This window comes from Prionailurus viverrinus, chromosome C1 (genome assembly GCF_022837055.1).
Source record: "Prionailurus viverrinus isolate Anna chromosome C1, UM_Priviv_1.0, whole genome shotgun sequence".
Classification (NCBI taxonomy): domain Eukaryota; kingdom Metazoa; phylum Chordata; class Mammalia; order Carnivora; family Felidae; genus Prionailurus; species Prionailurus viverrinus.
Window position 1 is genome coordinate 207,852,996 of NC_062568.1, and position 26,445 is coordinate 207,879,440.

General features: G+C 48.8%; 1 protein-coding gene across 1 annotated transcript in view; it reads right to left on the reverse strand.

The window, feature by feature from the left end:
* Positions 1-12,325, reverse strand: part of SLC25A33 (solute carrier family 25 member 33) — a 34,375-nt gene extending 22,050 nt beyond the window's left edge. Inside the window, exon 1 of the mRNA XM_047871148.1 lies at positions 12,031-12,325. Within this exon, the coding sequence (XP_047727104.1) occupies positions 12,031-12,086 (56 nt within the window). The 5' untranslated portion in view covers positions 12,087-12,325. The remainder of the gene's footprint in view (positions 1-12,030) is intronic.
* Positions 12,326-26,445: the final 14,120 nt, after the last annotated feature.

The window sequence follows — 26,445 nt, forward strand, 5'->3', positions numbered from 1 at the left end:
TTTCGAAGGGACACGTGCATGTTTATAGCAGCACTATCAACAACAGCCAAAGTATGCAAAGAGCCCAAATGCCCATTGATGGATGAATGGATAAAGGAGATGGGGTATAGATACACAATGGAGTATTACTCGGCAATCAGAAAGAATGACATCTTGCCATTTGCAACTATGTGGATGGAACTGGAGGCTATTATGCTAAGTGACATTCGTCAGTCAGAGAAAGACAAGTGTCATATGACTCCACTCATATGAGGACTTTAAGACACAAAACATGAACATAAGGGAAGGGAAACAAAAATAATATAAAAACAGGGAGGGGGCAAAACAGAAGAGACTCTTAAATATGAAGAACAAACACAGGATTACAGGAGGGGGTGTGGGAGGGGGGATGGGCTAAATGGGTCAGGGGCACTAAGGAATCTACTCCTGAAATCATTGCTGCACTATATGCTAACTAATTTGGATGTAAATAAAAAAAAAAAACCCATGAAATTGCACGTTTGACGTGCTAGTTATAATTAACAACGTGACATATCGTCTAAAACCATCCTACCACCACAAATAAATGTTTTATTCTTTGGAAAACACGATGATCAAGATCCGTGTCTGAATCATCTTTGTATCCCTGGCATCAGGACTCAGAAGTTCACAAACAGTATTTGCTAAGCAAAGGAATTATTAAATCGAGATTTCAAGGAGAATGTCTTTCAAGGGATCTAAATGTTTGAAAACAGCACATACTCTCTACCTTCTGTCACAGGCTCCCTTAGCCCAGGAGCTCCGCGTGGGGAGGGACTGTGTATTTACATGTTCTTGCACTTCAAGGACAGCACCTGGCAGACAGGTGGCTCAATAAAAATGATAAGCACCAGCACCTGTGATTGGGAAACGGTAACAACAGGAAAGGACAGGCGCTGGCAGGCACAGAGTTACTTAAGTTAGCTTCCCTACCCCACCAGAAAGAAGTGTTGGAAATCTGGAAGTGAATCCAGCACCCGGCACAGACCCTGAAGTAGTAAAACCCCATACAGTAGTAGTAGTAATAATAACAATAGTATTATTATTATTACTATTTTGAAAGAGAGAGAAAGCGAGAGCATATACATGGGGAAGGGGGCAGAGAGAGAGAGAATCTTAAGCAGGATCCACATCCAGTGAGGGATTTAATCTCATAACCGTGAGGATCATGACCTGAGCCACAATTTTTGCTTAAGAGTCGCACTTAGCCACCCAGGTGCCCCTTCACAGGCAGTATTTTAAAACCAAGAGCCCAAAGTTTGATAGAGCGAGTGAAATATAGATAACTAAGAGCTGGAAGCTAACTAGCTTCCAGTGATTATTTATCACTTTAAATAATAGCATTATTGCCAATGACTGATTACGGTAGGCATTCAATCCTCCAACAAGCCTATGAGGTAGGAGTTATTATTTACCCCAATTTACCATGAGGAGTATGAATGGTAGAAAAAGAAAACGATATATACAGACTGGGGGGTGGGGGCTGTGGGAGGGTCGAGAGGAAAACAGTAATTTTTGGCTATTTAGGCAAACCTGCTTTAAAAACATGATAATAACACACCGTAAATGAAGCTGTTCATGCAGCAGTGTTTTCTGAACTGTGGGCCAAAGCCCACCAACCACAGATGCAATTTAGGGATCACAATCGGCATGGGAAGGGAGAAAGGCAGGAAGGAGTTGAAGTAGCAAACCACTATCATTTGACCCTCACGGACTTTGCAGGTGGCATTAGCCTTACCTTTTAGATGGGGAACACGGGTCTCAAGGAGGTCACACGCTTTCTCCACGTCACAAAGTGACTACGTGTCTCAACGGAGACCCAAATCCAGACCCTCTGCCTCCAAAGTCAGCGCCCCCCTCACTATACTCTTCGGGAGTATGACAGAAAGATGGTTTTGTTGGCTCATTTAGGCTATTTACTTTCACACTCAAAATGGGAAACGGCTGATTAGACAACCAGGCCTTTAAAACTCTGTGTTCTTTTGCATCAAGAAAAAATTGTGAGCCTAACTGAATACTGGCCTGTATAAGTTGCTCTAAGCACTGGAATATATCCAAAGAAAATGGGTCACCACTAAAGAAAGTGGTGGTGGTGAGGTGTTAAAAAAAGAGATAAAAATTAACTTTCTAACTCAGGTATATTCACACAAAATAAATAACCCTGACTTATGAGGAAAATGACCACGTGCTTAAAAGGTGTAACATTTGGAAATACTGGAAAACTTACACACTGAAGAGTAAGATAAAGAAATATCTGCAATCTATTCATGTTCAATAACACCACTCCACACCGCGGGGAAAAAACAGAACTTCTGGGTAGTCTTTCATAAGAAAGTCAGTAAATTCAAACACAGGTCAACCGCCTTTGCTTTGTCCCCATGTCAGTTACGTTCCTTCGTCTGGCCAACCATCAACCAAATCCACGCCACCGATCAAAGGAGGACCCCCTGGAAGGTGCGCTCACCCAACAAAGCCAAGTGCCCCACTGAGAGCAGGGCGGTGACCTCTTTGAGGGCAACATACCACACTCAACGCCGGTCACTTTTTGTGTTACACACTGTGCCTATGGCCGGAGGGGCAGGGGTGTGAAAAGGCCCTGGCCTTCAAGACCACTCACCAGGCGCCTCTTCTACTAGACAGAGGGGATGCCGCCTCAGGCTGTTACAGGAAAAGACTAAAGGGAAAAACACTGCCAACTGTAAACAATGGTAAGAAGTCACTGCTCTGGGTGAGCCCCTCCCTGCCTACTAGGAAAAAAACCCCTCAGATGAGAGAAATGACCATCTATTTTAAGACTTTTTTTTTTTTTAAGTTTATTTATTTTGAGAGAGAGAGAGAGAGAGAGAGAGAGCGCGAGCATGAGCAAGGGAGAGGGAGACAGAGGAGGAGAGAGACAGAATCTCGCAGTGCAGAGCCTGACATGGGATGGGGCTCGGTCTCACAAACTGTGAGCTCATGATCGGAGCTGAAACCAAGAGTCAGACGATGCTTAACTGACTGAACCACCCAGGTGGCCCTAAAGTCATTTTTTTTAAGTCACTAGAAAACATTTTAAGTTATTACGCTGTGATGGATACCTAGCCGCTAAAATACTCAATTTTCACTAGAAGGAAAGAAGTTCTGATACTGAACTGAAATTCCCAAAGAAGATTCTTCCTGAAATTCAGAACATTTCATAGCAGAATATTTTAAAATACCTTTCAGCTCAACTTTTTTTTTTTTCCTTCATGAACCAGCAAGTATAAGACCTTCATCTGTCTGAGAATATGAATAGAAATGTGGACTTCTCTGAACTGGCTTTCCAACTTTTTCTAAAAATATTTAATCACGTTGGGTCCAAAGCACTTATGATTACAACAAATTAATTACATTAAATGTAGGGAAAAGTTCCTACATCAATTCTCAATTCTATGATACAAAGACGACCTGTAATATTAGCTTGGCTCCTAACCGTGGTCACCTCAGCTCGGATCAAGCCCTGTCCACCGTGACTCTGTATTTATTTTTTTTAATGCTTATTTATTTATTGTGAGAGAGAGAGAGAGAGAGCGAGAGAGAGAGAGAGAGAGAGAGAGAGAACACGAGTTGGGTAGGGGTAGGGAGATAGGGAGAGAGAGAATGCCAAGCAGGCTCCACACTCATCAGCACGGAGCCCGACGTGGGGCTGGATCCCACAACTGTGAGATCATGACCCAAGTCGAGACCAAGAGCCAGACACTCAACTGACTGAGCCACCCAGGCACCCCATACAGTATTTTTTAAACTGGGCTCTTCCTGAGTCTCGGTTTAGAAAAAGACATTAACTCTGTCCACCAGCCCTCCCATCTCTGCTCTTCAGGTGCGCTGTACTGGATTCCCCCCTTTCTTATCTATGACACCGTGAGCAGATTCCATGATTTTTCCAGTAACTTTCAGACCTTCAAATTCAGCCCTAAAACTTCAATCCCAAATCTGACCCAAAACGTCCCCCCAGCACCGCCAGCTAGAAGTGTGGCTTGATGGGACTCGGTCCGCTTTTTCTTCCCTTCCTTCCAGGGTGTTCTGGGCACGAGGGCAGAGAGGAGCGCGGCGGTCTTCCGCAATTGGTCGGTCTTGCCGCGGGTCCACCTGGCTGTGTGTTACGTTAATGGCCTCGGCAAATGTTACGATTCCAGATTCCAGCATAGATGCTGTGCAAGCCTGCTTGGAATGGTGTTCAATCTCCACCGCGAGCCCCAACACCGGGAATCCTCCTACTGGTCCGACCAGCAATTCGTCCCCCGATTTCCTTTCAGCTTTACCTGCAGGCAGCACTAGGCGCCTTTCCTTCCTCTGCTCCCCATGCTCCGTGACGCCAAGCCAATGGGCCCACCAGAGTATTCTCCCATGCCAGTCAGGGGGCAGCAAAACTGGCACTTGGTGGGAAGACACCCCCATGTCCGCCCTAAGCACACCACACCGGTCCCTTCTCATCCATCTGGCATGGCTAATGCAGCAGCCTCCCACCTGCAGGGGGCACTGGCCATGGCGCAAGGTACCAGTCAGTCCTTTATGCTTCTAGTCCCCTCTAACTACAGCCCAGATCAGTAGGGACCGGGACAGGGTATGGGACGGGACAGCAAAACCCTCTCTCAACACTCCACATGGCTGACAACTATAACCTGTCTGCTCCGTATATACGGTGTGGGGTGAAGTGGTCAGCGGCAGTCAGGCAGATTCTGCCCCTTTTTTCTAAGTTTTAGGATAGACTCCTCTGGGTTCAGCTGTGGGGCGAAGGCAGCGGACGCACGGACAACAGGAGAAGTCACACCCATGGTGACAGTGCTGGCATCACATCGTCAGGAAAGCAAGCCTGACTGGATACCAATATTTAAGACCACTCGTCTCCAGAGCGGGGGACACGCTCTAAGTGTGCACAGTGGAATACAGGAAAATAATTACAGGAAAAATAAAATAAAATTCCAGTTTATTTCTAATCTCCACCATTTACTTTCTATTTTGTGTATATGCTTTATAATATGTATGAAATCCACAGAATATAAACATATGCAGATATGCGCAAACATTTTAATCATAGGGCTGTGCGATCAAGATTTGCAGAACACTACTCTAGGCCAGTGGTTCCCAAGTGTGGCAATGATGCCCCCACCCGAGTGACACCCAGCTGGGTCTGGAGACATTTTTAGCTGTTGCTCTTGGGGGAGGGGGTACTGGGCATCTGGTGGGGAGAGACCAGGGATGCTGCCACACATCCAGCACGGGGCGCACAGGAAACCGACAGTAACACCCTGCCCCTCCCCAAACGATGATCTGGCCAAGGTTGAGAAACGCTGTTCGAAGGCAGTAGAACCAATGTGGAGGGCACTGCTGTTTGCCTCGCCAGCCTCCACTCCCCTCTTCCTCTGTCTTCATAAGACACCTAATTTCTTAAGTCATGCAGTTTGGACCACACCGAACCCATTTCTGGTTTTAGCCCTGACTCACTTAATCAACGTAACACCATCTATGTTGCCATGTCATCTGTTCAGAGTTGGGCACATGATTCGGCCCAAAATAAACGGCATAATCCCCTGGGAGCAGTAACTGGTTTAGAGATGGGTGCATTAGAGTCGGCCCAATCAGATTAAGCTCAAGACTTTTCAATGGTGGAGAAACACTAGGAACTTCTGGAAGCCATTCTGTGTTCATGATCTCCAATCTTGGAATCATGCGGCTATTTCTGAAACACAGGAATCACTGAGGGGTCCTGTAGTGATGATGTCGAGCCGTTTAAATAAGCCCTCCCCGAAGCCTGTTCTCTAAAATTTAGGTGTATGTGCCAATAATCAAGCCAGTTGGAAGTGAATTTTTATTACTTACAAATGAAAGCCTCCTAAATGAGCCTAGTCAGTAAGAAAAAATTTACACCCTCACTAATTCAAGAAACCACTCACAGAATTTGAGTATTATCAATAATCTTCCAAAAAGCAGTTAGGACTTGTGTTTCTAGGAGGCTATGTTTCTTCCAACAGTTACGAGGAAACTCCCTGGATAGGATTTTGATTTTGCTCCCAAGGTAATACTGCTGTAACTACTGATGCCCAAGTTCAGAGATAACTCTCTGTGGGATATTCCACTCAGTGAAACCATGGAAAGGGTTTGAACAGGGTAGCAGAAAGGCCATGAGCAGCGAGCGGTTAAATTATGTCTTGAAGCGGTCATGAGAGAGAGCTGCTCTCTAGAATCCATTTGCCCAATTTTCTAAAAAATCTATTACCTGGATTTTTCTATGTCTTTTCCCCCTCTTACTAATTATTCTTATATGCACCACCCCCCTCATTCCTTCAGCCCAGAACTGAAGTCTTGTGTTTATCACATAAACATGTATTTAACCTTTTCATTTTACCCACATAAGCCGTACCTGATTATTTTCCCGCTATGGACTAGGTTTCTCTCTTCCAGTTTATGCAGAACAAAGCTAGACTATCACTATTACAACATTCACACTAGATTTTTTTCTATCTTTATTAGACCAGCGACACAAAAACGTTTAATTACGCAAATTTTTACCTTTTAAACTCTGAGTATCAAGTAACAAGGACACCTTTCAAAAGCTAGATGTTTTCAACAAGAACCGGTTTTCCACATACACAGTCACTCATCCTAGACACTAAAGCCGAGATCAATATGCTCTTTATTATAATTGCTACCCAACCGAGAGTAAACTGTTTTCCAGATTCACAGCTTCTACATAATAGCTACAACGTGGATTCCACCAACAAATGGTACCCGCCAGACGACCTGTGATCCCAATCTATGGAGTTTTCAGTAATTCCCCTTTTCATTGGCTACCTCCATAGTCACGACTTGAAAACACTAGTACCTGTTTATATATAATATTCTGGAATGTCTTATTTGAATACCTGGCATAAGGCTTAGAAGATTTCAGTTAATGCAAATTCTGTATTTACTCAAAGCAAAATGCATCGTTTTTATGCAGCTAATTATCTTTTAGATGCTATTTCCTATATTCTGTATCATTTAGAAAGAACATTTAAATAGCACCCTACTTTCTTTTTTTATTTTTGAGAGAGAGAGAGGGAGAGAGAGCGAGCATGCGAGCGAGTGCAGGTGGGGGAGGGACAGAGAGAGAGGGAGACACAGAATCTGAAGCAGGCTCCAGGCTGTCAGCACAGAGAGCCCGCCGCAGGGCTCGAACTCAGGAACCTCGAGATCATGACCTTGAAGTTGGACACAACCGACTGAGCCACTTAGGCGCCGGTAAATAGCGCCCTACCGAATGAATAAAAAACTCTACAGTATTTTCTAAACCTGAGGAGAATCATTTTTAGCAAATCCACAAATCCAAAATAATGTTACTGTATGCCAATTAGAGTTTCAGCAAATCTTAATAGAGAACCATGTTCCCAATTCATAAATAATCAAAGCACTACTTTTATTTGGGACAATTTAACAGAGCACATAAATCTAAACCCCAGATAAGCCACACACTACCTTTTATTCAGTTAGTCAATCATTAAATAAGTATCGATTAGGCATCTGTAACAAGTGTGATACTGTACTTGAAGTGTACCGATGACGAATGGTGATGAAAACTGACACGGCTGCTATTCCCATGAAAGCTACTTCCAGCGGGAATCCTTCATACAAACACCACATGGCCTTTAAAACCGTCTGTCACAGGGGTGCCTGGGCGGCTCAGTAGGTTGAGCGTCCGTCCGTCCAACTCTTGATTTTGGCTCAGGCCCTGATCCCAGGGTCTCGGGATTGAGCCCCGTGCTGGGCTCTGCACTGAGCATGGAGCCTGCTTGGGATTCTCTCTCTCCCTCTCCTCCCCCCACTCTGCCCCTCTACCCCGCTCTCACGCACTCTCTAAAATAAAATTAAAAACTAAAAAAAATGTCTGTCACATATGTAAAATACACTGAAGAAGCAAAAGCCAACGTATATTCTCGATATAACTAAGTCTTATGTAAAATATCATGTGCACACTGTGACGTGTCTTTTACCAAAATTTCTTTCAGCCCGGCAGGCCCCCTGTCAAACACAACACGCGCCTCACACTCCCAAGGGGACCATTAGCTGATACAGATTACATTCCTAGGCACAAGCAAAGTACAAGTGTACCAGGTGACAGATGTCCATAATGCAGGGGGGGGGGGGGGGGGGCGATACTCAATCTTGGACACACCTTGGATTACCTATTTTAAAACCTTAAAGACATACTATAGTCCCACTAAGATACATTTTAAAGGCTTTGATGACAAAGGAAAAAACACATGCCACCAAAACAGGGCTAAAGCAGATAATCCAGGTCATCTGCCTCTAACTCCCGGGACAGCTTAGCCCGGCTCTTCCAGGTGCTGAGCCACGTCTACTAAGTCGTCGCCTGGCTGCAGCCGAAGGGTGTCACTAACATTATATGGACTGCCAGAACCCCCGAAACATCTGAGAAGGAAAGTTTAAAGGATTTTTCTTTTTTTTTTTTTAATGCTTATTTTTCAGAGAGAGAGAGAGAGAAAGAGAGAGAGAGAAGGGGGGAGGGGCGGAGAGAGAGGGAGACAGGATCTGAAGCACGCTCCAGGCTCTGAGATGTCAGCACAGAGCCTGACGCACGGGACTTGAACTCACCTGAGATCATAACCTGAGCGGAAGTCAGACACTTAACTGACTAACCCACCCAGGCACCCCATTAAAGGATTTTTCTTAATAGATATAACGTCTGGACCCAGAAGGGCCACTCCAAAGGATCTCGGCATTTCTCTTCCTGAGAATGCTTAAACAGTAGAAAAGGAACCACAGGTTTTGTTATGTAGTAACAAAATCTGTTTAAACGTGCTTTTTACTTTGATAACAATACAACCCAGATTTGGGGACGAGAGGGAAGAAAGCAGAAAACTGCAGTATCCCTAAAGATACTAAAAATCAACATCCAACGAATGACGTCCACCCATGCAGAAGTAACACATCGTGAGAGCTGGTTACGAATCAATGTGCTGGTAGGTGTCAAAACCTTAAAGACGGGTTTTGCCTCGGTGATTGTACCTTTAACGGTTTATCCTAAGAAACCAATCAGAGACCTACACATACATGTACACGTAAGGATGTCCAGTTATTTGTTTGTAAAAAATTAGAAATAAGATTAAAAAGAAATTATGTCGGGGCGCCTGGGTGGCGCAGTCGGTTAAGCGTCTGACTTCAGCCAGGTCACGATCTTGCGGCCCGTGAGTTCGAGCCCCGAGTCAGGCTCTGGGCTGATGGCTCAGAGCCTGGAGCCTGTTTCTGATTCTGTGTCTCCCTCTCTCTCTGCCCCTCCCCCGTTCATGCTCTGTCTCTCTCTCTGTCCCAAAAATAAATAAACGTTGGAAAAAAAAAATTAAAAAAAAAAAAAAGAAATTATGTCATCAGAATAAGTTAGGGAGCCCTGTCATAAAGTTACTTTAACATCCTCACTGAACTCCAGTCACTGGGCTTGGAAATTGTGTTCACCTTTTCATGGCAACCACTGAACAGTAGAGTGACTACAGGTATACTCAGAAAATTCACTCCCGTGCTGTCATTAAAACTCAATATATTACTAAGAAGAAAGCAACTTAAAGAATACGAGCCTATTTTAAAATTAGCTATGAAATTACATTTGGTACACATATACATGCAGAGAACCTTTTCCAAAGAGCTTATTTTTAGGTGTTGCTTTGTGGGTGGTTTTTCCTGCAGTTCTCTTCTTTAAGGGTAACACTGTGCTAAAAAGAGGACTATTACAGATTAATGTAGGAGTATTTTTTGCCTTTGCAAAGAACCCAAGAAACTGTCTTTAAAAACAAAGTTAAAGAAACTTAAAGGACTAGGAGTTGTTTGGGACGAAGTTGTTATTTCCCAGGCTCTAAGGTTAATTTTCAACTTAGTCATAAGCCTCTTATACCTGATACATAGTTATTCGATATCATTAATTACTGATACGTTAAACTTGCTTGGTATTAGTTCCCAGTGGCTATTCACTACATGGGAGGAATGTGACAAATTTACAAACAAAGGGCTCCGACTTCCTTCCAAAGATAATGAATCTCAGAGTTTTGGAAAGATGCCAGCTTCACAACAGTAGAAACTACTAGTTAGAGCGAAGCAGGGAGTCTGCCTTTGGGCCAGGTGGCCCCACCGGCTTTACTGATTTTAACTATATGATATACTAGTGTTCTTTCATAAAAGGAAAGGGAAGTAACATACATATCTTAGGCTAGTGGGAATGTATCAAAATCCAATTCGTTACTGCCAAAACAGCCCTTCGAAGATTCATTCTGTCTGGAGTATCTACAAGCAATCCGGAGCTGCTGTAGAAGATGGAACTGAAACCCGTTAAACACGATGGCTTCGGGCACCACCCTAATCAACTCTACATTTTAATCAGTCCGTGTGAGTTGTGCCGCTGCTGCCAATTCTCCTCCATCACAAGGGAAGAGGCTGGAGCTCCAGTAGGAGAATTAGCAGCCAGAGGGCACTGTGAAGGGCAGGTAGGGAAATTCATCAAGACAGGGCGACAGATTTTGCAGTAAGCCTCACAGAAGCTGCTCCAGACCAGGTAACTCTCCTAGTCTGGGATACAAAGAATTTTTTTAAAAAACCACCTCACTAAAAACAGGAAATCAAAATTACGGAGTAAGAACTCATTTTTAAAAATTACCCTTCTTGGCTTGAGAAATGACTTGTGCACGGCCAACCTGTTTCAAACTCCCCAGAATGAAAATTAATACGCTAGATGAATTTAGGAATACACCCCCATACCCGTTACTCTCAGGAAACACTGGGGGATGATGTGACCGGATGGAGAAGGAAGGACAGCTTAGAGATGAATGAGAAATTCTTCCTATCTATGAAGAACCAAAACTTTTTGGCTGGAGAAACAAAGTGGGTGATCACCTACATAAGAACAAAGAGTTCAGGAACATTTTCATCCCTTACTTTTGGGCAGGTTAAGTTCTCCACCGTTACTGGTTTGTAATAAGGAGCACACTTCAGGCCAAGCTGCAACTGAAATACTCAAGTCAAGATGATAATCCACAATAAATTCTATTTTATGCAGACTGTCCCACACTTAAAAAATTGCTGTGCCAGGCCTCTGATTTGAGGTCCTCAAATAAGACCAAATACCTGGAAGGCTGCAAAAGGACCCAAAGCCACCAGCTGTATTAAAAGGAAAAAAAAAAAAATTACTAATACTCAAAAATATTTTCACTACTATTTTCCGAAGAATCGAAAGATCAGCTCCCTTCCTAACCCCCCTACCACCCAACCTCCCTAAAACTGCGTTGCCACCGCTGAAAAATACAAGGTGCATGACGATCAAAAAAATGCAGCTCTCAAAACAGGGCACATCTTACGGTGGACGCGTCCACCGGCAGGTGAGAAGCATTTCAACACACCGCCCCGACCTCATCCTCCCACCCCCACCCCAAGGCCCCCAGAGGCCCTCCCGCGGGTTGCGGGCCAGCATCGCGGCTCGCCAGCGCTACTTTCCAGGCCCCTGCTGATGCCCAACACCTGCAGCCCTCTAGGCTGGCTGAACTCGCCGCGGTGCGACCCCGAGGACCCCCCGGGCCCACCCCAGCACCCGCGAGACTGCCCAGGCCCTTGGGAAACAGGCCCTGGAGCACAATCCGGGCAGAAGGACAGCGAGTGCAGCACAGCCAGGGCGGCCGGCCGGGAGGATGTGGGGCGGACCGAGCCACAGTGGCCAGGCAGGACCGCCCCCGAGTGACACTCGTCACGCCAGCCTCTGATTGTTTAAGAGGAGAAAAAGCCAGACTCGCCGAGGCGGGGGAGAAAGGGCGTGGGAGCGCGGCGGGCTCGGGGTGAAACCACCCCCGGGGGATGCGGCCCGAGGTGGGGGAAGGCCCGCGCCCCCAGGGCCTCCCCACCGCCGGGACTTCCTCCTCTGGGAGCCGGCGTTCCGGCCCGGCGAGGGCGGGTAACCGGGGGGCAGGGGGCGCCCCAGGGCGTGGGGAGGGGGAGGACGCAGGGTCTGGACGGGACGCTCACCCGCCGGCGAAGAGGTGAAGCAGCGTGTTCTCCTTCTGCTGCGTGCCCGTCGCCATGGCCGCGCCGGCTCCACGGCCCGCCGCCTCCGGGTGCCCGGGGAGCGAGGCCGCTCGAGGGATGCGCGAGGTGGCCCGCTCCGCTCTTCCCGCGGCCCTCAGGCGGCTGCCGGCGCCGCCTCCATGCGCGCGCGGCCGGACAACCCGCTCCCTCGCTCTGCGCCCTCCGCGGCGTGGCCGCCGGCGCCTCACCGGCCTCTGCGGCGCGAGCCCAGCACCAGCCGGAGCCCGGCGCGCGGCCGTCACGTGGCGGGGGCCGGGCCGTGACGTCACGCGGCGGCGCGAGCCCGGGGCGGCACGCGGCGGGGGTGTGGGCCCGGATCCCGCGCGCCCATTGGCCGGCATGTGAGCGTGGGCGGGGCGACGGCGCAGCCTGGGCGGGCGTCGGCTCCGAGCGAAAGGCTGGGCGGGGCCGGCCTGGGCCAAGGCACCGGGAGTGAGAACCGGCCGACGCCGCTCGGTCCGCGCTCTGATGCAGACAGAGCCGCCTTGGCAAAGCCTAGGGGGACCCAGGGCCGGGACTCTTCCTTTTTTTTTTTTTTTTTTAGTGTATTTTTAGTTCAGTTTTTGTGATACGATGTGCAAAAAGGTGTATAAATTACATATTGCATCCCGCAGCTCTGTATTCAACGTCCAGCTTAGGGAAAACACATAAAACAGCCTAACTTATTTTTGATTTTTCTGTAATTAGCATTATGTCCTGCAAAAACGCTTTTGGCCTATCCTTTCTGATCATCTGCCACCCAGGCTTCCGAGCTCCAAGCTTCTATATTCAAGCTGCTTCTCTACTTGTCCTTGGGTCACTGTCAAGCTCAGCTGGCATCTTCCCTCCAAGTCTGATAGGCAGGCCTTCCCTGGTCGCCCTGCAGCACCCTCGATCACATGATTCCACTTCATTTGCTCACATAGGCCCCTGCAGTTATTTTGCTGGTTTATTCCTCTAAGCTGACCGTCTACCCCTGGAGTCTAAGCTTCAGGAGAGCAGGGATCTTGTTTCTTGTTTCTAGTTGTTCCTGACAAGGGACCTGCCGCCAGTAATGACCCAAGAAGCTAATGAATACTTGTGCCGAACTGAACTCATCTCTCCATTCTGCCCCTTCCCCCAACTTGCCCTGCCTCTTGTATTTCCCGTCCTGGTGGTGACACCAGCATCTGCACAGCCACTAACACCAGAAACTTTCCTGTTACCTTGGACTCCCCACTCTCTGTTTCTCTCAGCAGCCCCTCACTCACCTGGCATTTCTGTCTCCTGAAATTCTCCCAAAGCCATTTATTTTCTCTGTGTTCCTTCCATTACTGCTGTGGAAAGTTTTCATGCCTCTCACCTACTCTGCAGTAAACAAAATCTGCCCCTTTACCCAGTCTGTCATTCCCCACTTCCACCCCCCTCCGGAGCGCTACGTACAGAATATACCATGTTTTCAATCTCCAGAGTTGCTAAAAGCAGTACCTTGACCTAACCCAGCGGCTAGATGTCCAGTGTGTAAACACAGAGAGAGCTTAAGCAGAAGGCAAATTGTGTGCAAACACAGGAGCTGGGTATTTGATTGCTGGGACTCTTCAAAAACAGCTTTTAGGAGCAGTCATCCAAAACGCAAATGCAGTGAATACTCCATATTAAAACCATTACTCCCGGGCTTAGAAAGAAGGAAAGCCGTACGAGTGCTCCATGATATGAGGAAAAAGAGGAAAGGAAGGAAATAAGGCAAACAGGAAGAAAAAAAAAAATCAAGTTTCTTCGTGTTTCCTGGATCTCCCAGATCCCTTGCTTTAGCTGCTTGTGAAGTCAGCGTTGGTCTTAGCTGAAGATGATTTATGGGGCATGTGTACAAGGAAGGAGAAAGTAATACAACCCTGTGAACCAGGAAGGAACCTCTCTCATCTAGGCAGGATTCTAACCCGAGGGGATGCCATCCTTGAGACACAGCCCTCCACATTGGCTGCTCTCACGGAAGTGTCTGAGGCTGGGACCCAGGCTTCTAACACCAGGGCTGGGTGCCAGCCTCTATTTATTTATTTATTTATTTATTTATTTATCTTGGTGGCGACTCCACGCTCAACACAGGGCTTGGTCTCATGGCTCTGAGATCAAGAGTCACATGCTCTATCAACTGAGCCAGTGGGGTGCTCCCAGCCTCTGGCTTTTTTTTTTTTTATATAAGTTTATTTATTTTGAGAGAGAGAGAGAGAGAGAGAGAGAGAGAGAGAGAGAGGGAGAGAGAATGTGCACGTGCAAGTGGGGAGGGAGCAGAGAGAGAGGATCCGAAGCAGGCTCCACACTGTCCGCGCAGAGCCCATTGCAGGGCTCGAACCCATGAACTGGGAGATCACAACCAGAGCAGAAGTTGGATGCTTAAAAGACTGAGCCACCCAGGTGCCCCCAGGCTCTTGCTTTCTTTTGCTCAGCTAGCCTAGGCTGTGCTGGACGCATGCACAGCCCTCCCCGCCTCCTTGTTAATAGTAACTCCGCCTTCATGTTAGAGTTTTTCCAAGGTCTTTCACGTATATTATCTTGTTGGATACTTACCATGTTTGGCAGCCCTGTTGTTTTCGTTTCCTTTTTATGGATAAGCAAGACAAATTTGCCCAAGGTCACACAGCTAGTGAGTGGCTGATGCAATGATCTTTCATGCCTCTGTGCCTTAGAACATGCTGTTGCCTAGGATGCCCCCTTCCTCTGCTGGCCCGATGCCTTCTGGACCTCATTTGAGACCAGCTCAAAAATCAGCTTTTCTGTGAGGCCACTGCTGTTCGCGTGGGGGCATCGAGTGCTTCCCTCTCCTGTTACCTGGCACTCAGCAAAGGGATCATGGCTGTGGCTACCAGGTCATGTTGCTGTGCATTCTTGCAGTGCGGGGCACCAATGTTCCCTCCCTGCCTGGCATACGGGTTGGTGGGAGTGAAGGCTGGGACAATATTTTCAGAAGGAAGTCTGGACGTTTTGCCAAAATGTTGAAATGTGCACATCCTTTGACTGCCACGCGGAGGAAGAGATTTCATTCATTCATTTATTCAACACCTATTTATTGAGCATTTACTCTGTTTAAGGTAGTGTTCTAGGCTCGGGGTACATCAGGGGTTAAAATGGGTAAAAATCCTTGCCAAAACAGGAGCGCTCAGATCCAGCGACACATGAAAAGGATTATGCATCAAAGCAAGTGAGAGATGTCCCCAGGACGAAAGGTTGGTTAACATTTGGAGGTCGATCAATATAGCATAGGAACAGAATAAAAGAGAAAAACCAGGTGATTGTGGCAGTAGATGCAGAAAAAGCATTTGACAAAACTGAATACCCATTCCTGGGAAAAGCTCTTGGCAAACTGGGAATATGAAGGAGTTCCTCTCCCTGAATAAGGGCGTCTACAACAAATCTACAGCTAACTTCATACCGGTAGTAAGATCGCTTGCCTGCCTCCCTAGGGTCAGCAACAAGACCATCTATGCTTAGCACTTTTCAGTGTGGCACTAGAGGTCCCAGTCAACGCAATAAGGCAAGAAAAAATAAATACAAGATATAAAGATCAGAAAGGAAGAAGTAAAATCGTCTTTAGTCACAGAGGATATAACAGTTTACTACGGAGTCCTAATGAATCTGTATAACAAGCACTAAAACTACTTAGTGAATTTAGTAAGATCACAAGACACAAGGTTAATTATACAAGAAAGAAATAATTTTTGCTAGCTACGAGCAATTTGAATATGAAAAAAATTTATTTTAGTGTTTATTTTAAAGGAGAGAGAGAGACAAAAAGCATGAGCGGGGGGGAGGGGCAGAGAGAGAGGGAGATGCAGAATCAGAAGCAGGCTCCAGGCTCCGAGGTGGCAGCAGAGAGTCTCGGATGCGGGTCTCGAACTCATGAGCTGTGAGATGACAACCTGAGCCAAAGTCGGATGCTTAACTGACTGAGCCACCCAGGCGCCCCCCAAAAAATTCTATTTACAACAGCATCTGAACAACAGCAACCATAACAAAGAAGTCAGACATAAAGGAATGCATGATTCCATTTATATGAAAATCTAGAAAAGGCAAAACTAACGTATAGTGACAGAGAGCAGATCAGTAGATGCCTAGGGCTGGGGCTAGGAAGGGGGTTGACTGCAAAGAGGCCAGAAGACATTCTTAGAGTGATGAAAATGTCCTCAAGCCTGATCGAGGTATACATACTCGTCAAACTTCAGTAAAATGGTTGCATCTTATTGTACGTAAATTATATCTCAATAACATTGATTGGAAAGGAAAAAAAGCCAAGCAGACTACATGTATAAGCGTACGTCCAACATATCAAGTTTAGGGATGAGGAAGGGCACAGACAGATGGTTCTACAGGGAGATCCACTTAGGCGCTAACCCCATTTAAGCCACCACTCCCAGACTTGGTGGGTGGGGGAGGAGAGGCTTGTTTGGGTTTTTTGCAACTGTTCAAATTGTGAAGGGCCTGAGGCTCCCTGCTGACCCGTTGCTGGTTTCTCCTTGCTTTCTTCCTCTGATTGGTGGCTGTCAAACCTCTAATTGCTTCTTTAATCCTTGTTTTTCTGCAAAGCTGCCCGCTCCTGGGAAAACACCTCCCACTGCACCCCCACAGGCTAGGATTTCAGATCTTTCCAGGGAATTGTAAGGAGCGTTTTGCTTCCTTATTAAGCCGAAGGTTGGAACAGGGCTCTTTTCCCTCCTGAGAGGCCTCCCCTAGAATGAGCTGATGTTCAAGGCCCCTGTCTTCCCAGGGGCTGGTGGGTAGCAGGGGCAGGGGGTATGGTTGGGGGGCAAAGGACAATTGCCCAGCGGGCTGCTGTGCTCCTCCTTTTGTTTCTCCTTAAGAAATCCAGCCAGAGCCAAGTTTCTGCCACAGTCCTAATGAGGCTCTGCGAGCCCAGCCTCCTTGCTCATAAAAGGCCTGTGTTGTCCCGGCTCCCGCAAGGATAAGCCGCGGCCAGCAAGTTGCCCTCTTCAGGTCCGCCAGGCTGGAACCTGTTTGTCCAAGCTCTTTGTGAGCCCATCGCCCCTGCCCCCATGCTTCCCTGTTCCTTTCTTAGAAGGAATGCACTGTAGGGGAGGAAAAAGAAATTCGCTTCTACCCTTCTAGGTTCTTGGCTGTGACACCTCCTGTAATAAAAGAGAGATTAACAGGAGAAAAACGATTTAATTTCATACGTGTGGGGCCCCCAAAGACATCAGGCCCAAAGAAGTGACCGGAGCAGGTAGGTTTTCTACCTTTCTGACAGGGAAACCATAAAATTTGTCAAGAACTGACAAGACAAAGAAGTTTGGGCTTTTTTGGAAATTGGAAAGGAAGTACCAAGGTTTGTTTATCTGGCCTTCAGGACTGAGCAGCAGACCCTGTTACGGGGATTCTTTCTCATACCAATTGGCAGCCGCTGAAATGCACAAGAAGTCTAGTTCCAGAGTGGGCTGGAGACAAAGAGGTTAAGGAGCTGTGTCACCCTAAAAGAAGGGAGGGTTGTCTTTTATTGAGTACCTGCTGTCCGCCAGCTTTGTGTGGAGGATGCTGTAAACACTTAACCCCTGATCCCAAACCGCCAGAGCTGTTCTGATGACCTCAGAGAAGTCCGAGGACGGATGGTCGCAGATACCCTATACTAAATGACACCCCCAGGGCACCACACCCTCTTCAAGCTCCAAATGGTTTTGAATAGTTCTCCTTCCGGAGATTTAACGACCCCCTGTAAATGGCCTCCCGGTCAGGCAAGGTCAGGCAAGGTCAGGGTTTGCCATCAAATGGGGCGGACCAAGGTCAGGCTCGGCTGCTGCTGGGGGAGTTAGCCTCCGGGCTTCAGGGCCGGAGGTTCCTCACGGTTCCTCCAAGCCCCTTTCACAGATGAGCGGACCGAGCTCAGGAGAGGCTGAGGAAGCTACCCCTGCCTGCAGAATGGGGGCCCTTCCCCGCCAAGCTGAGGCCGAGGTGAGCGCACCCACCCTAGAGTCAGGCCGTGTGGGCTCAAGTCCCAGAACCTGGGGCAAATCAGCCTCCCTGAGCATCTGTTCCCCAACTGCCAGAGGAGATGATAAATAATAGTACCTGCCTCCCGGGGTTGTGGTGAGGATTATGTAAGGTAACTGCGCCTTGGCCAGAGGAACACAAGCCTCGTTACAGCCCTGCTTCTGGCTCCCCAGCCCCTCAGTATGAGATCAAGTCACATTATTGGTGGGACGTGGCTGGCAGCTGGAAAGGCCGAATAGGGCAAGAATCTTTGAGGACCCTTGGTATAGGAAGTGGGGCCTGGGTTCTCGTCCCCAGCGTGGGGCCCTGAACTGAGGAGATGCCCCTTGCCCTCCTCAGCCCCACAGCGCTGAGTCGAGGGATGCTGGGCCGGGAGCGTCCACATGGGTGTCGCCGTTCCAGGAGCAACGGTGACCGGACCCTCAGCAGCTTCCCCCGGTTGGGGGGGGGGGGGGTAGGGCAGGGCAAGAGAGAGAAATGGGGTAGACACCACTCACTCACTCATTCATTCCACGGGACAAATGCTGCCTTGTCCCCCACTCTGTTGTATACCTGGCTATGCCATGGGGCATCCGTGGCGGGTGAACTTCACGGTCCCGCCTGCCTGGAGTTTCAGTCTTGCAGAGAAGAAAATCCCGGGTGGGGGAGAGTTCTTGTTCTCCGGGCAGCTTCACCTCAGCTACACTTGACAGAGTTTTGACAAGTAACAGCTCTCTCTGGCTTTCTGGAAGACAACACAGAGTTGCTAGGCAAAGGATGGAGACCGGGGCCTGGAGTCCCAGCGGCTCAGGGCACGGGTCCCCACCTGGGTCCCGGAACCGTTGGTGAAGCAGAAAGAGCTTGGAGGAGTCACTTTTTTTCTGTTTGTTTATTTAATTTAATTAATTTATGTTTAACCTTAATTTTTTTTTAAATGGCTTATTTATTCTTAAGAGAGAGAGAGACAGAGAGACAGAGCAAGAGCAGGGGAGCGTCAGAGCGAGAGAGGGAGACACAGAATCCGAAGTAGGCTCCAGGCTCCGAGCTGTCAGCACAGAGCCCGACGCGGGGCTCGAACTCATAAGCCATGAGATCATGACCTGAGTGGAAGTCGGACACTTAACTGGCTGAGCCACCCAGGCGCCTCTAATTTATTTATTTATTCTTAAAGAGAGAGAGAGAGAGAGTGAGAGCGAGCAGGAGTGGGGGAGGGGCAGAGAGAAGGGGAGAGAGAGAGAGAGAGAATGAGCAGGGGAGGAGCAGAGAGAGAGGGCAGTGCGGAACCTGATGCAGGGCTCGAACCCACGAACCGTGAGATCATGACATGAGCTGAAATCAAGAGCCAGCTGCCCAACAGACTGAGCCACCCAGGCGCCCCCGATGGGTCCCTTTCCAATGGGCTTTTTTTCCGGGCCTGCCCGCTCAGGGAGGCAGAACCAGGCCACCCTTCAGAGGGCTGAAGGGGTGATGTGCCAACAAGCCCTGGGGAGTTTGAAGAATTCATTAGCTCCTGGAACCGATCCCAAGTGCACCGTGCTCCCTGGGGAGCTGGCTCCAGTTGCCGGCCTGACGTTGCTGCGGTCTAAGTAGGGCAGAGCTGGGATGCCGGGGCCCTGGCCCTGGTCAAAGGCGGGGGGGGGGGGGGGGGGGGGGGGGGGGCACAGGTCTGCAAAAGGGACCCAGAATCCTAGCTAACATTTATAGAGTGCCCATGCTTGTGTCAAGTCACCTGACTATTACAACAGCACGGTCAGGGGGAGACTATTATTATTGTCTCCATTTTACAGAGGAGATCACTGAGGCCCAGAGGATTTCAACCAGTGTGTTTTGGTTCCAGGGTCTGTACTGCAACCTCCTCCCAGGACTGGACTAGAAGCTCTAAGCAGAATGCATCCCTAGACTTTCTCCCTCTGACATTCAAGTTAAGCTGATCTGTGAGCCACTTTTCTTGGCGCTGATATGCAAACCTGTTAGGAATGAGGGAAGAAGGAGGCAGGGGCAAGGAAGGAGAACAGGCTGGGGTCTCATTACCACAGGCTTTATCTGCCACGGGTGTGGCCATCGACATCAAAGCTAAAAATAACTGGGGTGGGGGCGGAGCCTCGGTGGCTCAAGTCAGTTAAGCCGCTAACTTCTGCTCGGTCAGGATCTCATGGTTCTGGAGTTCGAGCCCTGCATCGGGCTGTGTGCTGACAGCTCAGAGCCTGGAGCCTGCTTCCGATGCTGTGTCTCCCTCTATCTCTCCCCCTCCCCCACTCATGCTCTGTCTCTCTCTCTCTCCTTCAAACACAAATAAAAATTAAAAAAAAAAAAAAGATAGCTGGAGACACCTGGGTGGCTCAGTTGGTTAAGCGTCTGACTTCGGCTCAGGTCATGATCTCACGGTTCGTGAGTTCGAGCCCCGCTTCGGGCTCTGGTCTGACAACTCGGAGCCTGGAGCCCGCTTCGTATTCTGTGTCTCCCTCTGTCTGCCCCGCCGCTGCTTGCACGCTGTCTCTTGCATTGTTTCAAAAATAAATAAACATTGGGGCGCCTGGGTGGCGCAGTCGGTTAAGCGTCCGACTTCAGCCAGGTCACGATCTCGCGGTCCGTGAGTTCGAGCCCCGCGTCAGGCTCTGGGCTGATGGCTCAGAGCCTGGAGCCTGTTTCCGATCCTGTGTCTCCCTCTCTCTCTGCCCCTCCCCCGTTCATGCTCTGCCTCTCTCTGTCCCAAAAATAAATTAAAAATGTTGAAAAAAAAATTAAAAAAAAAAAAATAAATAAACATTAAAACAGACACACAAATAAATAAAATGCTTGCCTCTCACCAGGTGATTCAGAATCTTCGCAGCACAAACCCGCTCTGAATTAGAAGCAGCCCCTCCTGCTTCCTTGAGGCTCAGCCCACTGTTTCCTTATAGATCTTATTTACCTCTGGGCCTCTCCCACTAAAAGGGTGGGGTCCAGGACAGGGTGTAGTGTTCCCCAAACCAGTGCTCAAGGGCACTGGGGGAATGTGGTTTGACTGTTGACAGATAAGGTGGGTCATGTGGCCCGTGGCGATTTTACAGATGGGGAAACTGAGCTCTGGGAGTTGCAGGTTACTGAGCTATACAGCTGATAAGGGCAGAGATAAGACGAAAGCTGTCTTATCATTCCAGATTCCAGGCCCCTTCTGTCCTATCCTGATGCCCACCCCCAAAGGGGATGTTCTGGGCAGTTGACAATGCGGTTTAAAATGTGGTTCCTACAGCTCAAACATTGCCAAACTTCCCACTCTGTGATTGAGGGGCCACACCCTCTCCCTGGGTGACCTTACCCAACCTGATAAGACTTTAAAAACCATCTCTCTGGCATCCCTATGACCCCACCTCTTCCCTGAGATCTGTTCTGGAGTATCCACTTACACACACAGGTTGCTTTCTAGGTGTGGAATCAGTCCGGCTCTTTATGGTGTCATTGAATCATGAAAAGTCTGAGTTATATATATGGTTTTTTGGGAGGGCATACCTTTTTTTTTTTTTTTAAGATTATTTATTTATTTGGAGAGAGGGAGTATGAGCGGGAGAGGGGCAGAGAAAGAGGGAGAGAGAGAGAATCTCAAGCAGGCTCTGCACTGTCGGGACAGAGCCTGACATGGGACTCGAACCCACATGCCACGGGAACATGATCTGAGCCCAAACCAAGAGTTGGAGGCTTAGCCAAATGAGCCACCCAGGTGCTCTGGGAGGGGTAGAACTTCTGCCTGAATTCCTCCTGATCTGGGCACTAGGTAAGAACAAGGAGTGATTCCCATCTTCGTGGAGGTCAAATTCCAGTTGGGGAGACTGTCAACCATAAAGAAACAAACGGTACATTAAATCATTCCCTGGCGTCCAATACTCTAAAGGAAATAGGTAGGTTCTGGGATGGTTAAGGGTGTGACGTATCTAACATTCCCTTTGGAAAGGGTGGTTAGGGGAGAACACTCAGCAGAGGTGCTGAGGGACTATGGGGCCCTCCACTCTTTGGTTCCAGAGCCTCTACTCCTGGGAAGTGGCTTATTTGGGATCCCAAAAAACCCCCTCGCTAGAAAACTCCTCCCAATCCAAGATGAGACACAACAAATAACTTTTATTTAGTTTTAAAAAATATTTACTTATTGGGGGGCACCTTAAAAAAATATTTACTTAGTCGGTTAAGCGCCTGACTTCAGCTCAGGTCGTGATCTCACCGTCGGTGAGTTCGAGCCCCGCGTCGGGCTCTGTGCTGACAGCTCAGAGCCTGGAGCCTGCTTCATAGTCTGGGTCTCCCTCTCTCTCTGCCCTCCCTCGCTCATGCTGTCTCTCTCTTTATCTCAAATATAAATAAACATTAAAAAATTTTTTAAAAATTACTTATTTTGAGAGAGAGAGAGAGAGAGAGAGAGAGAGAGAATCCTAAGCAGGCCCTGTGCCGCCAACTTGCTCTCACGAACTGTGAGATCGCGCCCTGAGCCGAAATCAAGAGTTAAAAACATTTAGGGGCGCCTGGGTGGCGCAGTCGGTTAAGCGTCCGACTTCAGCCAGGTCACGATCTCGCGGTCTGTGAGTTCGAGCCCCGCGTCGGGCTCTGGGCTGATGGCTCGGAGCCTGGAGCCTGCTTCCGATTCTGTGTCTCCCTCTCTCTCTGCCCCTCCCCCGTTCATGCTCTGTCTCTCTCTGTCCCAAAAATAAATAAACGTTGAAAAAAAAAAAATTAAGAGTTAAAAACATTCAGCCGACTGAGCCACCCTGGCGACCCCAGTAACTTTTACAGCACGAACCTGAGTTATTCTCGGCTTCATTTATTTTTGAGAATAATAATACGGATGCAACAAAACTTGCCATTGTAACCATTTCTAAGAACACCGCTCCGTGGCATGAAATACACTCACGTTATTGCACAGCCCACACCAGCATCCGTTTCCAGGACTTTTTTTCATCTTCCCGAACAGGCACTCTGTCCCGGTGCAGCGCTAACTCTCCGTGCTCCCTCCCGGAGTCCCTGGGAACCACTCTTCCACTTCCTGTCTCTGTGAACTTGACAGCTCTAAGTGCTTCGCGGGGGTGGAATAATACAGCCTGTCCTTTTGCGGCTGGCTCGTTTCACTCGGCATAACGTGTTCCCGAGGTTCATCCGTGTCGCAGCAGGTGTCAGAGCGTCCTTTCTTTTTAAACGCTGAATACTTTACTGCGTCGTGGGGGTCAGCCACACTTTGTTTACCCATTCGTGCGTTGGAGGTCACTTGGGTTGCTTCCGCATTTGGGCTGTTGTGAAGAAGGCTGTTAGGAACACCGGGGTGGGGGTGGGGGTGGGGGGTACAAATAATCTGTTCGTGATCCAGCTTTCAGTTCTTCTGGGCATGCGCACGGGAGTGGACTTGCTGGATGACGAGGTCATTCTATGATTACTTGTTTGGGGAGCTGCCATAGTTTTCAGCAAAACCACGGGGAAACCTCCAGGGGTCAACAGGCAGCGAGTTGTGGTTCCCCTCTGGTTGCTGAACTTTATAAACCAGGCGTTCAGGGTCAGATGGTTGAGGGAATAAGGGTGCAGGCGGGGTCTTCCAGGGGCCACGGGCTCTCTGAAGGGTGGACTTTAACCCATCTGCCAACAAAGGTAGGTGAGGAGGCTCGTCTGTCATCTGGATGCAAGGAGGCGGGGGAAAAAAAAAGCTCCTCTGGAAATGGGCGCTCACAGGCTTGCCCCCATGTGAGTTTGGGGCTTGAATTTGCACCGCCTTGTGATCCAGGGAGAACCAAATGGGAAAATTGTGCTTGCCTTTGCTTTTCTCCAAAGCACGGATGGGACGGCGATCCCGGGCATTGGAGTGAGATGAGGGAAGGAGGAAGGGGGTGAAGGCGGTGCTAATGAGCTGTTAGCACTGGGGGCACACAGGGCCAAATCCTCCTGGGACCCCAGGGAGGCCGTGTGGGACCTCAGAATGTCCCCCTGAGGGACCTGGAGGCTGGGTGTCTATCCACCAACTCCTCTTTCTCAGGGGCCCAAGGTTGCTCCCATGGGGCTGACTCCTGGATCCCTCAGACTGCCGGCGACTGGCCTCCTGGAGGATTCAGGAAGCCACAGGGGCCTGCCTAGGTAGTGTCTGCCCTGACTTTTGGGGCTGGCCGGGGACACAGGTGGGTCCCTGACAATGTTTGATCCATTAAGCTAATAGCCCCCGGGGAGCGGGGGGCAGTGCTGGAAGGTCTGACGGAAGCCCCACACCTCCCACAGTGGTTTTACAGGATTCCCATCCATCGGCGCCCAGCTGAATGTGAGCTCAAACCCACCATTTCAAAACACAATCTGCCTCTGGCAATATTTCCAGATTCTTCTGTCACGGGACACTCCTGCATGCCTCGTGCCTTCGTACACGCTGTGCCCTCTGTCTGCACCCCTCCCCTTTCCCTGCTGGTCCATCTACCTCAAATGTCACCCCCCCCTACGGGGCCCTCTGCTGTTCTGCCCCAGCTCTGGCTAAGCATTCCTCCCCCCGCCCCCCCCAGGGGTCTCTGGGTACCTCTGCCGGAAGTCCCAACCCGGGAGCTTTTGTTTACATTTGTCTCTTCTGCTTTAGTTTTTACTGCACGGCCTGTGCCTCGGGAAATACATGGAAATGAACAGACAACAGAGTTGTCCGGTACCTTCTTCAGGCGAGCCTTGCTACACAGAAGCTGGCCAACTTAGTGTCGATAACCCCGTGTCCTCGAAACTCATAGCACTTAATTCTTTTTTTTTTATGAATTTTTGAATTTTTATTTTATTTTTTATTTTTACATTTATTTATTTTTGAGAGACAGAGCTCAAGCAGGGGAGGGCAGAGAGAGAAGGAGACACAGGATCCGAAGCAGGCTCCAGGCTCCGAGCTGTCAGCACAGAGCCCGACGCGGGGCTCGAACCCACAAACCACAAGATCATGACCTGAGCTGAAGTCTGACGCTAAACCGACTGAACCACCCAGGCGCCCCAGCACTTAATTCTTTAAAGCAGTCTGGGGGTTTTAGATCACAAACTGTGGGTATCAATGTTTTTGTTTCTGTCTTTTTTTTTTTTTAACGCTTATTTATTTTGAGAGAGAGAGGTAGAGAGAAAGCAGGGGAGGGGCAGAGAGAGGGGGAGGCAATCCCAAACAGGTGCCAGGCTGTCAGCACGGAGCCAATGCGGGGCTCAAACTCATCAACCATGAGATCAAGACCTGAGCCAAGCTCAAGAGTCAATGCTTAACTGACTGAGCCACCCGGGCGCCCCTTGTTTTTGTCTTAAATGAGCTCCCCCTGCTACTCAGTGGGGTTTTAAAAACAGGCAACTCTGGGCTCAGGACTCAGGGCTCCCGGGGCCCATCCCTGGGACACTGGCTCCTCCTGGCAGTGGCCCAGGAACTCGCTGTTCTGTGACAACAGCGTGGAGAAGCTTCTTCCCCAAGGGCTTTCCCCTCGGGGAGGGCAGGGGCTCAGCTAAAACTCTAGGACAAGCCTGGGGTTGCCAGCACTCCTCGGGGCAACCGTGGGGACAAGCCAATCTTTCCACGGAGAGGCACGGCTGGCACTTCAACCCTGGTTGTTAAGGACACCGGGCAGGGACTTGGCCCCTGTCTGTGCCCTCACTCGCAGCCCCAACAGTCACAGATCATGTTGCGATCCTGAGGCCTTTAGGAGTTCCTGAACGGCAGATTCGGTCACAAAAGTCTTCCGTGAGGAGTGAACTGGGAAAGGGAGTTGGAGTGGGTGTTTTTTTCCTTTCAAATGTTTATTTTTGAGGGGGGGGGGCAGGGGCAGAGAGAAGGGGACAGAGGATCTGAAGCAGGGTTTGCATTGACAACATTGAGCCCGACGACGACATGGGGCTTGAACTCACGAACTGAAGTCAGACACTTAACCGAGCCACCCTGAGTGGGTGTTTTTTTTACCCCAAGTCCCCAGGTGGAGAGTGGAGGCGGGGAGTCCTATCCCACAGAGACCGCCCAGCTTATCTTTATGTTTTATAGCTCAGATTTGACATCAGGAATCATATCCATCAACAAGGACTGAAACAAACAAACAAAACCCTGATGAATTAGTTAGACTTAGGGTCATTTCATTATACATCTGGCTTGATTATTATTATATTTTTTTAATTAGAGTGTCCTCAAACTATAGCCGCAAAACCTGCTTTTGTACCACCTGGGCTTTAAAAATGGCTTTTACAGGGGCGCCTGGGTGGCGCAGTCGGTTAAGCGTCCGACTTCAGCCAGGTCACGATCTCGAGGTCCGTGAGTTCGAGCCCAGCCTGTTTCCGATTCTGTGTCTCCCTCTCTCTCTGCCCCTCCCCCGTTCATGCCCTGTCTCTCTCTGTCCCAAAAATAAATAAACGTTGAAAAAAAAATTAAAAAAAAAAAATAAAAATGGCTTTTACATTTGTAAATGGTTGGGCGGGGGGAAACACTAGAAGAATATTTCATGACAG